Source organism: Poecilia formosa, unplaced genomic scaffold (assembly GCF_000485575.1).
Source record: "Poecilia formosa unplaced genomic scaffold, Poecilia_formosa-5.1.2 Scaffold226, whole genome shotgun sequence".
NCBI classification, from domain to species: domain Eukaryota; kingdom Metazoa; phylum Chordata; class Actinopteri; order Cyprinodontiformes; family Poeciliidae; genus Poecilia; species Poecilia formosa.
The window spans coordinates 258129-272064 of NW_006800165.1; the positions used below are offsets into that span (position 1 = coordinate 258129).

General features: G+C 39.0%; 1 protein-coding gene across 1 annotated transcript in view; it reads right to left on the reverse strand.

Annotated features, from left to right (window-relative positions):
• The window catches only part of atrn (attractin), a 142750-nt gene that overhangs the window by 85836 nt on the left and 42978 nt on the right, over window positions 1-13936 (reverse strand). Inside the window, exons 12-17 of the mRNA XM_016679927.1 lie at window positions 13023-13186; window positions 11873-11966; window positions 10827-10879; window positions 7595-7689; window positions 4868-4946; window positions 4277-4434 (exon numbers count right to left, since the gene is read on the reverse strand). Of these exons, the coding sequence (XP_016535413.1) occupies window positions 4277-4434; window positions 4868-4946; window positions 7595-7689; window positions 10827-10879; window positions 11873-11966; window positions 13023-13186 (643 nt within the window). The remainder of the gene's footprint in view (window positions 1-4276; window positions 4435-4867; window positions 4947-7594; window positions 7690-10826; window positions 10880-11872; window positions 11967-13022; window positions 13187-13936) is intronic.

Genomic DNA, 13936 nt, shown 5'->3' on the forward strand with positions numbered 1-13936 from the left:
TTATTTATTTTAAATATGTTTTTTTTTTTTTTTTTTTTTTAATACACTAGTAACAGTGATAGTAAAGACAAATTAAGCCAGACTGATGGCACCAAGAACACCGGGATTTTCTGGGGGAAACTCTGTATACATGTATATAAATATACACACATTTGTTTTTACCAGTGCTATTTTTTCTTTCCTCAAATTATGACCTAGCTTTACTCTCTCTCTGCTGCACACTGACAAAGCCTCCACTCCTGTTGCCCCTCCTCTCAGATTGCTGTGAAGCACCAGGCGTCCACAGGCAGCCCAGATAAACACTCCACAGCTCCACGGAGTGGAGCCCAGCCAGCCCATCGCTGCAGCTACTGCTGCAGCTACTGCTGCTCCTCCGCAGCGGGGCATCAAATTAGGAGGCTGTTCTAATCTCCACCATATCATGACATGTTCACCAAGGCAAAGAACAGGAGGATCACAGCTCTTTAATGTAATTAGTCTGGGATTTCTGTTTAATTACAAACATCATTAAATTCAGATCTATTCTTTATCAGGAGTGGGGGAAGAGGGGAAAAAAAAACAGAATCAAGGGGTTTGGGGAACTCTTGGCTGACTAATTTCACCGCAATTGATTTTGTTTTCATGATCCGATTTGCTCGACACAGACGATGATGACATGAAAGATTTCAATCTCATCTTTTGGTGTCAGGGCGGGCGAAACAAAGAACGTATTTTTCGTGACAAATGCCGGTGGTTTAATGGAACTGGCAGGTGGTTTGGTCGCAAAACTGAAAAACGCATGAGCTGCGATTCTTCCGACTTCCGAGCATGTGAAGGTGGACGGAGTCGGTGTGTGAGGAAGTAAGCAGAGTTGTGTTAGAAGCCTAGAGAGTGGGGCTCTGGCTTTCCACACGCGGCCGTCTCTGAATGCAGCATGTGTTTCAACTTAACATTCCACTTTGCCCTTCACTCCTTCTCGGTCCGTCACTTTTCCGATCTGCGCCGGAGGCACCCGCCACCTACGATCACACGCGCAAAAAGTCCAGCAGCAGGTCAGCGAAGGCGAGAGGAGCAGAGAGGAGGAATGGAGGACCATTAGTAAGCGGTGGAAAGTGGTTTGAGACGAGCGGCGGCGCAAGGAGGAGGAGAGGTGAAGAGGTTTACCTCAGTGCTGGGTGAAAAAGTCCTGCGCTCTTTTGGTTTCAGAAACAGGGGGGTGATCTTCTACATGATCCCACCCAGTAAGACAGGAGATGAAGTGGATCAGAGCAGGATGAGAGGAGGAAATGCAGCGGAGCGGCGACGTGGACCACCTGAGGTTCTGAAGCTGAGAAAGACCTGAAATCCTCTCACACTGCACAGCTGAGCATAGAAGATGGTGGCAGGATTGTGGTTTCTGCCCCCCCCTCACCTCCCCGGGTCAGGCAGAGGGGGTCTGCACGGTGTGACCAGTCACATCACTCAGAGCTGTTCCGGGTGGAACGCTGCTGGGACGGACTGCCGGGAGCGCCTCTCTCTCCCACCACGCCGTGCAAGCCTGCAAACGCTAACCGGGTCGACATTCAGAGCCCAGATCAGAACCACATAGGAACAATCCTCAGCATCACAGCTAAACAAAGAACCGTTTATATTGTCTTATGTTCTGTGAGGCTAAAACTCGTCAAGTCTGAGTTTTTCATATTTACCTTAGACTGTATTGATATTTATTTTTAACAGAGAAAATATCTTAAACATCAAACCTACTATGAAAAGCATAAAGCTTCTGGAATGACCTGATACCAGCTCTGAACTCAACTCTAGGGAAAAAAGGAAATGAAGTACAGGTAGAAGGAAGGAAGTAAAAAGGAAGGAAAGAATGAGGGAAGGCAAGAAAGGTAGGAAAGAAGTAATAAGAAAAAAACAGAGGAAAGTACAAAAATAAGGAAAGAATGAACAAACAAAAGATGGAAGAAATGAAGGAACAAAAGGAAGGAAATGAAGTCCAGGTAGAAGGAAGGAAGTTAAAAGGAAGAAACAAAGGAAAGAAGAAACAAAGGAAGCAGGGAAGGAAGGAAGCAGGGTATGAAAGAATTAAGGAAGAATGGTATGAAGGAAGTAAGAAAAAGGGATGTAAGAAAAGAAGAAAGGAAGAAAAAAGAAAGAAAGGAAGGAAATGAAATACAGGTAGAAGAAAGGAAGATGTCTGGATATTTTGGGACAGAGGTTTTGCTTTACTGTGTGACGCCGACACTACGCTTCTTAAGTTTATTCACACAGTAAATATTAGCGACAAATAATAATAAAAAAAACAAGGAGCCTTTGATTTACTAAACATCACAACAGCTACAGCGCTGATGAAAGACTGTTTTCTCTCCATCAGCGCTTCCCTGAGTCCAGCACTGATTGTAGCAAAGCCACATAAACACACGCTGGCGGCTAGCAGGACAGCAGATGAAGGGTCTCATTCACTGCAGCTGCCAGGAAGCAAACATCAACCAGTCCAGCACACACACTCTGCTCTGAAGGAGCAGCAGCTCCTCCACACTGGACACATTTTCAGGACAGCCTCCAATGTCTCACTTAGACCTAAAACTTTTGAGAAATGAGAAAAATAACTTTTAGGATTTTGATATATGTAAAGCTGATTTAGAGAAAGCCTCCCCAGTGGTTATACTTAAGTCGCAAGTTTGACTTTTCGACGGCTGCAAGCAACAAGCCTCGGTCGTATCTGGGCCAAACAGCTTTCCGCCTACAAGTGAGCGGATGCTGACCCCTACTCTACCTCATGACCAATTAAAACATGAAAATGAAAACACTGCACCTCTGGTTCAGGAGAAAAAATATTACCGATATGCCAACTATACAAGGGTTTCTGCAGGTTTCACCAACACAAACTTAAAACTTTTTAAGACCACTTTGAAAGGAATTTAAGACCTGCACGGCAACAGAAATGCACAAAAGAAAATCGCAAATAAATAAAGAAATTGTAAGGAATGGCAACGGAAGTGAGCCAATGACTAAGATGAGCATCGTCCAGACAGCCGGCGATAAATTTGCACTCAACCATGATGGATGTAAAAAGTCTAGGTGGCTTTACACTAGCTAGTTAGAAAATGTGTTGACAGCTAGCATGACTCAAAGTTTTACGCAGCAGTAAAGTCCAGTGAGAAACAAGAAAACTACACAAAATATATGAAGTTAACTAGTCCTACCGCAACAATTAAGACCTGTGAATAATAAACGGCCAACTTATTTTATGGGAACTTAAGACATTTTAAGGCCTTACTTTAAGATACATTAAGACCTTTTAACAATGCATGGACACCCTCCATGTAGAGAGGATGAAGTGGGGGGAAAAAAGCAGGGCCACCAAGAATGGCTAACAGAACGAAAACATAATCAAAGAAACAATCCTAACCACATTAATAATTATTAGGCCTATAAATGTTAACATATGAATGCATGCGATTGATCTAAAAAGCTTAATGTGGTAATATTACATAATTCATATTAATGGCGTTACCTAAATTGACCTAAAAGCCTCTCTCTTGCAGATGGTTACTTAGTTGAAAGCAGCGTTTTACACGGTCTTGTACTGCGTACTGCGGTCAGAAATGGAGAGTCACGTGGGGTGCTGTGGTGGCGCAGGGGTTAAGCACAACCCACATATGGAGGCCTTAGTCCTCGACGTGGCCGTTGCAGGTTCGATTCCCGACCTGGCGACCTTTGCCGCATGTCTTCCTCATCTCTCATTTCCCACTTTCCTGTCAATTAACTATCAAATAAAGGCTAGTAGAGCCGATAAAACCTTTAAAAAAAAAAAGAAATGGAGAGTTGCAAGCGCGAGTGAAAAAATGAGCGAGGAGAGTCGGACTGGTGCGCTCAGCGGGAAATTTCACTTTAAAAAAAAAGATAGACATTTAGATAACACCAAGCTAAAATGTAACCTATTCGCTGCAACAATGAATTATCCTCCCACTGAAGAGCAACCAGTTAATAGTTAGCATTTCAAAATTACGTTTGAAACAAAATGACTTCTTTTAAACCGTCCTGAACATGAAGAACTGACCTGACCAGCTTGAGACGACTGAACATTTTTCCCAAACGTTTATTGAAAACATGCATTTTTATGATGAATCACAGCGCTAGAGCATGATTACATTTTTCAATCAATTTGCAGCACTAATAATAACAGTGCTGTAATACAAACTAAATGCCGTTCCCCGTTTAGTCTTTTCTCTATTCAACTGAATAACTGAAAAAAAAAGAAAAGAGTTTCCCAAGGATTGTCTTTCGGCAAAGGTTGAAAGAAACTCACTTGGATCTTAATGGGCCAGGTGAAGTTGCTGACGTAGACGAAGAATGTTATGTTCGGACTGTTGCGGAAATCAAAGTTCTCGTTGGAAAAACTGTCTTTGAATTCCTTGATGTTACACCGTGAGATGATGGGAATCTCCTCTCCGGTCTGGGTGCCTGCTGGAAAACAGAATAAAAAAAAAAAAAAAAAGTGTCATAATGGATGAAGGGAAGAAGGAAGGAAAGGAAGCCATGTTGAGTCGACAATTTAAAGAAAGAAAAAAAGGAGTGAAAGTTGGTGTAGTAGAAAAGAAAAGAACCAAACAGAACACTATAGGAATTCTAAAAATATTAATAAAAAGCAGAACAGTTTACCTCAACATAGTAAGAAAATATTGCAGAAACTACAAAAATGCCCTTTAAGTAGCAACCTCTTTTTGTCTACTTTTTAAGCCAAAGTTATTCATAATTTAAAGTCAAAAAACCCAACAGGACAATATTTTAAACTTCATTTTTCTTCCTTGGAAGTAAATGGAAGAAATATTCGCTTTCAGCTGGACGTGTGAAGCAGCTGCTTGTTGCTAGGTGTGTTTCCTGTGGCACAGAAACGTACCTGTGAAGCTGGTCGCCCAGGTAATGTTCAGGTTGAAGTTCTTGGAGGCGTTTATGAACACGTCCAGATCGCGGTTTGGCTGTGGGGAGAGCGGAAACACAGCAATTATACCAGCAGCAACATCACTGCTTTTAATTTGTCTCCAAAAAAAACAAGAACAAACAAACAACAAAAATACTTGTAAGAGAAGCAAAAGCCAGTGAGGAAAGGCTAGATTTGATTTCATTAGGTACTGAGAAACTCAAAGTCGCAGGTCAGAAAGCGGAGTAGAGATTTTATTCACGCTGCAGCATCACAAATACACTTGTGAATAAGAGCAAACGGCACAGGTAACAGAAGATAAATTCATTTAATAACTCCAAACTCTGTGTATTATATTGTTTTTGAAGACGACATGACTGGAGATGTGCAGAGAGAGACCGAGTTGTGCTGGTTGACAGCTCAGTTTGAGAAGAAAAAAACTTTAAAATGCAGTCAGTGAATGCACCACACCAAGCACTACTATGTCACTCTTCGGTTTGGATGTTGTTACTGAGGAAAGAAGACTGAAAGCTAGCACTTTTCAGCAGCAGCTACAAAATGATCCAACCTTTAAAACTTTTAAACATGCTGTCACTTTATTACCACAAACTTCAATTGTTTTTTTTTTTGTTGTTTTTTTTAAGTATGTGGAAGATTTTTAAACCTTTGCGATTGATTGGATTGATTTCTGATCCAACTTTTAGAATATTTTTTTTTTTAAATGAGGGCCATCAGTGCACCCCTACAACACACCTTTAGCTCTACCAAACAATATATTGCACATTTATTTGACAGTAGGTCTTACTCACTTGTTTTAGATGCAAAACTTAATTCCTAATCACACTTTATTAAAAGCAAGAACAAGCATTTAAATTGGATTCTTTCCTAATCTTACAGATGAAGTTAAGTCAGACAAGCCGTTACCACTTCCTGCATGAAGGTAATTATCTCTGCTCCTGCTCAGATGACAAATGGATTACATTTCCGCCGTTGCAACACTCTGGTAAAAGCTTCATCAGGGGAGAAAAAACATCTGGAACATTTCATCAGACGCTTTCATTTCACTTTCAGTTCCAGATGCTCCTGGCGAATAAACGCAAGTGGACGAGCTTTTGTTTGCTGAGAAAACATCTGTGTGACTGCGACGGGATGATAAGACATCACTTCGATTCACAGGTCAATCTGTTCAAGGCGGGTATTTAATAAACCCTCATGTCTTAATAAGATATCAGAAATATCCAGCATGTTTTGTCATCCTAAGGTTCTACTTCTTGGGCTATAAAACACGGTTCGTACAGTAGGTGATCATGGTATTTATTAAGAAAACAGAGCCAAAGCAGCACTTTGGATTGTAAAGGATGTGATGGGAATGGGGAATCTAAATGTGTAAAGGTTTAAGAGACACACGCAAAAACCCCTGCAGCTGGAGTAGCAGCTAAACTTGGCTCGTAAAGAATTGACTGAAGCCCCACCCACAAGAGAGCTTGTTTTTCTAGAACAGGAAGGTTTTTAATCGTTTGTTCACATGGAAACGGCGTTTTAGGGGATCAAAAACAATATTTCCTAAAACAGGCTACGAAGTGAAAATTTCACTCTTGTGTATTAGTGTTGACAGCAAAAGCATTTTTTGTGATAAAGCTAACATGTTAGCTTAACTCGTAACTTGACCTCTAACCCTAAACGTATCACAGACACAATACATAACAATAATGGAGGATTACCATCAGGAGCTGGTGCATCAAATACTAAAACAAGACTACCTGCACTTTGTTAGGTCTTTGGGTCATTTTTTATTTTCTGTTGTGTTTATGGCTAACCAATGCTAACGACATTTGGAGGCTTTATACACTTGCCATACTCCATGTTCGGCACCACTTTCAGGTCAGGGGGAGTAAAAAAAATGACATTACAGGTTGGTGTTTTTGAAATGAAAACAGTGCTCCTATGTGGGCGGAGCTTTGAGGGGTTCTGAAAACATATTCACACCACACTTTTTAGATTTCTATTTGCCAAGTCTATGAAAACAGGCGTCATTTTCCTTCTACTTTACAAAGTAGTTGATGATAAACCAACTACTTTGTTGGCCTATCATCTACAATGTTGTTAAAGTTATTGAAGCTTCAAGGGCTTTGGGCTGGGTTGTATTTGCAGTCTTTTAAAGTAAAAGAGTTGCATCCAAAAAGGTCTTCTCCTAAGAACATCAGAGACAGAAAACAGCAATGGAGGACTACATTGTGCTGGAGCTCCTGCTAAAAGTTCGACAAATGACTCCACCCAAACTTTGTTGGTCACCATCTCTGGTTTTTTGTTGTGTTTAAGGCTAACCATGCTAACGATGTGCAAAGGGTTTTACGCATGGGTTAGGGTTACCCTATTTAATATTTTTTAAACTAAAATACTAAGTTCAATCTTACTGTCCTCAGAGAAAGTAAGTGTTGTTGCATGGTGCTGATAAATGTTAATGTTAATTGATCCTAAGGAGTTTTATAAAAGCAGAAATCTTTGTTTCTTTCCACTCTTGAGCATTCATTGACTCACTTCAGGTAATGCCAAAGAAGAAACATGTTAGAAGAGCAGCAGTAGGGGACACATGACTACTGTAATCAGAAAATAAAGCACCTCGGTCATGTGGTGGTTAACTCAATATATTTATTCTTAGCAAGTGGACAGCTGCCATGACAGCGGGGCGTTTTCTGCCTGACATACCTCCTCAGGTGTGGCCACAAAGTTGATGGCGGTGTAGTAGCGGTCGTCCTCCTGTGACAGGCTGAAGGTGAACTGGTAGTCGATGAGGAGCGTGTCTGGAGAGAGAGGCCAAAACAGGCGAATAAGTCTGGCTTGAAGGTCGCCCGGTAACATGCTTTCAGACAGCGCTCCGGGCGGGAAATGATCCCCATTATTTCTCCACTTTTATTTTTTTTTTCCCCCACCAGAATGTTTATTTTTGTGTGTGTTTGTCCTGTGATAAAAGGTCATGAAACCATTACAGCATCAAAACAACAGTCAACGAGTAACCCAAAAAAACAACAAAAAATCGCAAAGGTTTCCTTTTTGTTTTACACTTTTCTCTGGACTTTATTCGTCATGATCTAGAAACCGAGAATTCAATTTCCCAGCCTTTCTTCAGCTTTATTGACTGGCACAGGAAAAGCCATTTTCTTTGTTAGTGTGTAGCCGCGCCAGCTGCTGTTCTAAAGAAAAAGAAAAAAGAAGAAGAAAAAAAATATATATATTTATATATATATATAGGATGCTTCTCGTCCTGCCCCAACCTTTGAAGAAAAATAACAATTACCACAGAGAAATACATCTATCCTCAGTCTGGTAAAACCTCTGAGGAGAAATTCTGCTGCCACAACTCAATGTCCAAAGGTTGATCTGGGAAGCAGCAAAAGAAATAAAAAGCTCCTGATATATGAGCTGTTGTGTCTCGATACTGGTTTATCAGTTGATTGACTTCAGTTCTGATTACTGAGACAGAAAAATAATCATATTTAAAATTTACAACTCCAAACAATGTCCTCGGTCTTTACAATAAGACTTTTAATCTCAACTTGTAACCGTCGCGTTGTGTGTTTTAGTGGATGAAAAAGTTACAATTTCAACGGTTAACCTCCAGAAGTGTGAACTTATTGACCAGATGATGCAGCCCGAGTCATTATCAGAAAGCGTTCAAGGAGACATCAGCTGCGTTTCCATTAACCACAGAATTGCTCAAATCAAAATCATGAAAATAAATTTGCTTAATGAAAACAAGGCAATTTCAAAAGAGAAAAATGATTTTGTACAAGAAGGAGGTGGGTTTTCACCCGCATCGAAATGGATGCATTTTGTAAAACTGCAATGGAAATATGTTTTTTGAACCACAGGGGTCATGTGACCAACAGCCTGATGTTACTGCTGGTAGAAACTACGAAGAAGACAGGAAGTAGATGGAGGATCTTGTTTTGATTTTTGTTTTATTTATAGACGAGGTGCTGCTGGTCCATCAGAGCTCTCACAGCATCACAGTTCATAAAAACTTACATTCAAACATGTTGAATCCATACAATTTTCCCAAAATGCTGCATACGTAGTCTCTACCATATGAATGCATGAATGCATTTCATTTAACCGCTTACATTTGTTGCTGCCATGATTTTTAATTATTTATGGCGTGAACAAGCTTATTCACGTGCGACTTTAATTTAATGTCTTATTTAATGGAAACGTCACAACTGAGAACTTGTGTTTTTTTCGACATTAGGAGAATACAGACAAAGATTTACATACATTTGTAATGGAAATGCAGCAATAGATGTGTGTAAATATGTTAGAAATGCTAAAAATAGTTACCAAGTCCACCACTGAGCTGAAATATTTCCCATTTTCTCTTACAGAAAAAAGTAAAACAGCAACATGTGATGAGCATTTGTATTCACCCCCCTAAATAAGACGCAGTTGAAATCTCATGATGCCGCAACTGTGTTACCATCGTGGAAATGCTCTGGTAAAAGAATTTATTTATCAGAATGGCCTAGTCAAAGTCCAGATGTTAATATAATTGAGAATTGACACTAAATTAAATTTGACAGCATTTTTACTTCTTTTGCAAACAAAAAAAGGCAAAAGTTGATTTATAATGGTAGAAAAACATCTTTTTGCAAAGTATTAACTCAAGGGGAGTCTGTGTATGTTTGTAAGGCAATGAATTTTAGGGTGCAACCTAATACTACTTAAAAATGCTTCTGGTAACATGTGCTTAATATCTGCTGTGATAATATAAGTCTCTCCCACTAAGAGGCAGCACATCTACAGTGTAACCAGACGCTAAACTGCACAAGGCGCGACCCAACCCGAAGAAAACTCAAAGAACTTCATTTTAAATTAAATCATTAAACCGATCACTAAGCTGGATAATCAAAACGACTGCCGTTTCATTATCTGCTGTTTAACTAACCAATTAATGTCTTCGTTGTTCCCGCTCTGGTGAGTCTAAAAATGGCACACAAAAAAAAAAAAAAAAAAAAGAAAGGTGATGAACGTTCACAGCAGGAGAAGGGGAAGATGGGGAATTCAAACTTTCATTGACTTGCCAATCAGTCCGGGGAATTGCTTCAGCACTTAGTTTTAATTCCACTGATAACAGAAACTCCTGTTCATTAATCTCTGACAGCTTTCTAAATCACATTGCAGTCCTGTCCAAAACCGTGAAATCACCATATTCTTTTTCGACAGGATTGCTGTGGAGAGAGGGGAAAAAAACAACAAACTACCAGTCCTGTTCTGTAAAATCTAATGTGCAAGAGTGTGGACCTGACCAAAAAACAAACAGGTAGCCAAATAAACATAAAAAAAATAAATAAAATTGCCATAGGAAATAAATACATTCCTATTTTTCTTTTAGAAAAATATAATTGCACTGATTATGAATGATATTATACGTAATTAATTTAAAAATGTCAAATTATAATTTATATATGTATAATTAACAAAATGAAAAAAAATCAAAGAATTAAAATGGAAAAATAACCTAAAATAAATAAGATGACAATAAGATAAAACAATCTATTTATTCTTAAACTAAATTAATAATGAAACATTAAGAAATGTTTTGTAATTAATGCAAAATTAATAATACAAAACAAACATTTCTTAATGTTTTGTATTTTGTATAAATAAATACAAAACATTTAAAGTGGTTACTAAATAATAACCTAAAATAACAAAAATGACAGTAATATATAGTTAAAATGATCAATCATTAAAATGGAATAAATATATAAAATAAAAAAATTATTTATTGCCATCATATCTATACTCCATTGTTTTTCTCCACAGTCTCCTCTATCTATCATCCTCTGTCATTTTCGCTATAAGACTCACTTTGCATTGACTTGAATAAGACAGATTTTTTTTTTTTTTTTCAGGATTTGGTAATAATAGGAGTTACACTTACAGTAGCATGTCCCTTTGAGGGGGTTGCCTTGGTAACGGCTCTCCACTTCACACCTTAAAAACAAAGGTGGAGAAAAGGTGAGCCGAAATGGGAGGTGGGTGGTTAGCATGGAATGAATGAAACAAAAGGAGAACAGAAAGGAGGGTTGATTTTTCTGTCTGCTGAATTAACATCACAATACTGGTGGACAGGGGAACAATGAACCCGAGAGGAAACGAACGGGAAACATTTTCCCGCAGAAACAGGACAAATACGGCCTCGTTTTCATACTGAATGCCATTCATCCAGTCATTATCTGGAGGTTTTAATGGGTTTCTCCAAAGTCCTATAATCATAAAGGCCAGACGGACAATAAAAGGCAGAAAATGATCAGAAGAATTCAGGACAGACTAAGGAGTCTTTAAGGCTCATTAATATTTAGGTGGGATAGTTTAGATACTAAAATAATGTCATTCTAAAAGTAATACATGACTTTGAAGGAGTTCAGGAAAAAGCAGTAAGAATATTTCTCCTGGGAGGAGGAGGAGACAATCTGCTGCTTTTTAAATGCTGAAGTATTTTTTTTAAAATCACATCTAATACTAATTATAACCAGGTAGTGCAGTGCCTGCCTTTTCTTAAAGACAGAAAAATTACTGAATTATTGAAAATACAATTTCACAAAAAAAGGCAAACTAAACTAGATTTTCCCAGGAATAGGAATTTAATTTCTTTATAGAATTATTTTTTTCTGCAAATCTACTTTTTATTCCACTTATCAGCCATTCAGTGTCTATAACAGAATCCCAATCGAACACATATGGATTGTTTTTGTGAAAACCTCAAGGAGTCGGAATGAATATTTTGACAAATGTCACGTTAACTACAGAGCCTTGTGAAACTCAAATCCTGCTTCCTAAAACAAACACTGCACAGCGCAGAAAGGGTGTTCAAAAAAACACGACATCTATCAGACAGAAAAATATAAACATATAAAGGAAATATGATGCAGTAATATTGTGGTTTTAAGGTATAAAACGACATGAGAAGCAGAAAGTGAAACTCACATGTGGCACCGATCTCCTTTGATGCCTTTGGTGGTGCAGAAGCATTTCCCGTTGCTGGGGTTGCACATGCTGGCATGGCCGTTACACTTACATGCTGGAGGAAAAACAGGAAGAGTCACGATGAGGGCTCCATTTTTTCTGAAATAACATTTACTAACGAAGAGTACGTCTGGTGTGTATTGGGAAACATTTCACTTCAGTACTTCAAACACTCAAAATTCATTCTATAGGATAGATTTCAACAATGAGACACAGATCTACAAATGCATTTTTCATTTTAACGGTAAAGCTAATTTTCTGTTTAGCTCTGTAGCTTTTTTGCTAACTTTGAAAGCATTTAGCGCACTTAGCTTCCCCTAAATTCTTGGTTGCTAATTACTTTAGCATTAGCAGAACCAATGTTTATGATTAGCGCTTTAGGGTTAACGCAACAAACTCTTCAGTTAGCAGAAGCTACCACTAGAGGAATTAAGGTCTGAAAATGAGTCTGTTTTTGCTCAGCCTCGACAAAGGGAGGGGAGAAAAAAGTAAACTATGGAAAATAAAACTCTTCTGGTTCAGTTAATCTGGCAGCTTTGGACAGCAACGCTTTAAGCTTTTCATTTATATTTAAGAGTGCTGTGTATTGTAGTTCAAGCGTGTATTGTTGTATAGTAAAATAAAATTGGAACCTTGAAGGTGTGTGATGACCTTAAAACACCCAACAAGTTATTTAAAAAAAGAAAAAAAATCTGTCAAAATCGGAATGAAAGATTGTGATCGGCCAGAAAACTGCAATCTGTGCAGTCCTAGTAAAGGAAAAACGGTGCATTTTAACAGCCTAATGTACTGATTGTCACTGATGAGACCCTTGTGAATGTAGATCAAGTGGGAGACAGAAAGAGAATATACAGCATAGAGAGCAGCAGTGATATACCAGAAAGCAAAATTAAGCTGTCCAAACGCTAAACGATTGATTTATAGCCTGATTGAGTGACTGTCGGTATCGGCTGTGGAAGGAGTAACTCTTTAATATCCCAACAGGAGCCGCCAGGGCTCAGAGACGCAGCAGACGTAAAAATGAACAGTAAAAAAAGTGACATGTTGGACGAGGGAGCGTGCGGTGGAAAGCTGACGGGCCGATCTGGCGCAGACCTGAACGGGTACTTACGCTGGCAGCTGCCCCCGTTGGTCGGATCGCCGTAGAAACCGGAGATGCAGCTCTCGCAGTGTCGGCCGGTTGTCAGGTCTTCGCACTTTTCGCACACGCTCTCGTTGACACACTGACTGTGGCCATTACACTGACAGGCTGGCAGGGAGTAAACAAAGCGCGTACTGCATTAATGTCTCAGACACACACACAAGCCCTGGAGGAAAATAAATAAATACTTTTTTTTTTTAAAGGTTTAGCAATAAACAGCCCCGGGGCCAAACATGGACGGATCTGTACGCTCATTTGCAAACACAAACAACAATGTTTATGTGAGGGACTGAACAAGTATGGAGCCGTCTGTCAAAGCCGAGGCTCTCACACAGGAAATGATCCAAGCATCGTCGTTCAGGTGTCTTACAAAAGCATTCATACCCCTAAACTTTGACTAAGCTTGTCAACCAGAGGAGAGGTGGTCATGGCCCACATTCTTCAAGTTAAACTAAATGTTCTTGCAGCAAAAATGATTTATTTTTGATGCTATCATTTTAATTAATAATAATAATGGCAATGTGTTGGCAGAGGTCAACAAAGGTCAACCACTCCACCCACATATACAAAATCAAATTAAACGTGTTAATCATATTTGGTTTGATTAACTAAATATTATTAGTTACACAAACAAAAAATATTGTTTGAGACATTACTTAATTTTTCCCAAAGTTTCCCCAGGTCACCAGAGATCAAGCTGCTAATCTCTGATGTCTCTAGTCTAATTTTAAGAAATTGAAACATCTTACAAAAAAAATAAATACTTTTTTTTTTTTAAAGGTTTAGCAATAAACAGCCCCGGGGCCAAACATGGATGCTCATTTCCAAACACAAACAACAATGTTTATGTGAGGGACTGAACAAGTATGGAGCCGTCTGTCAAA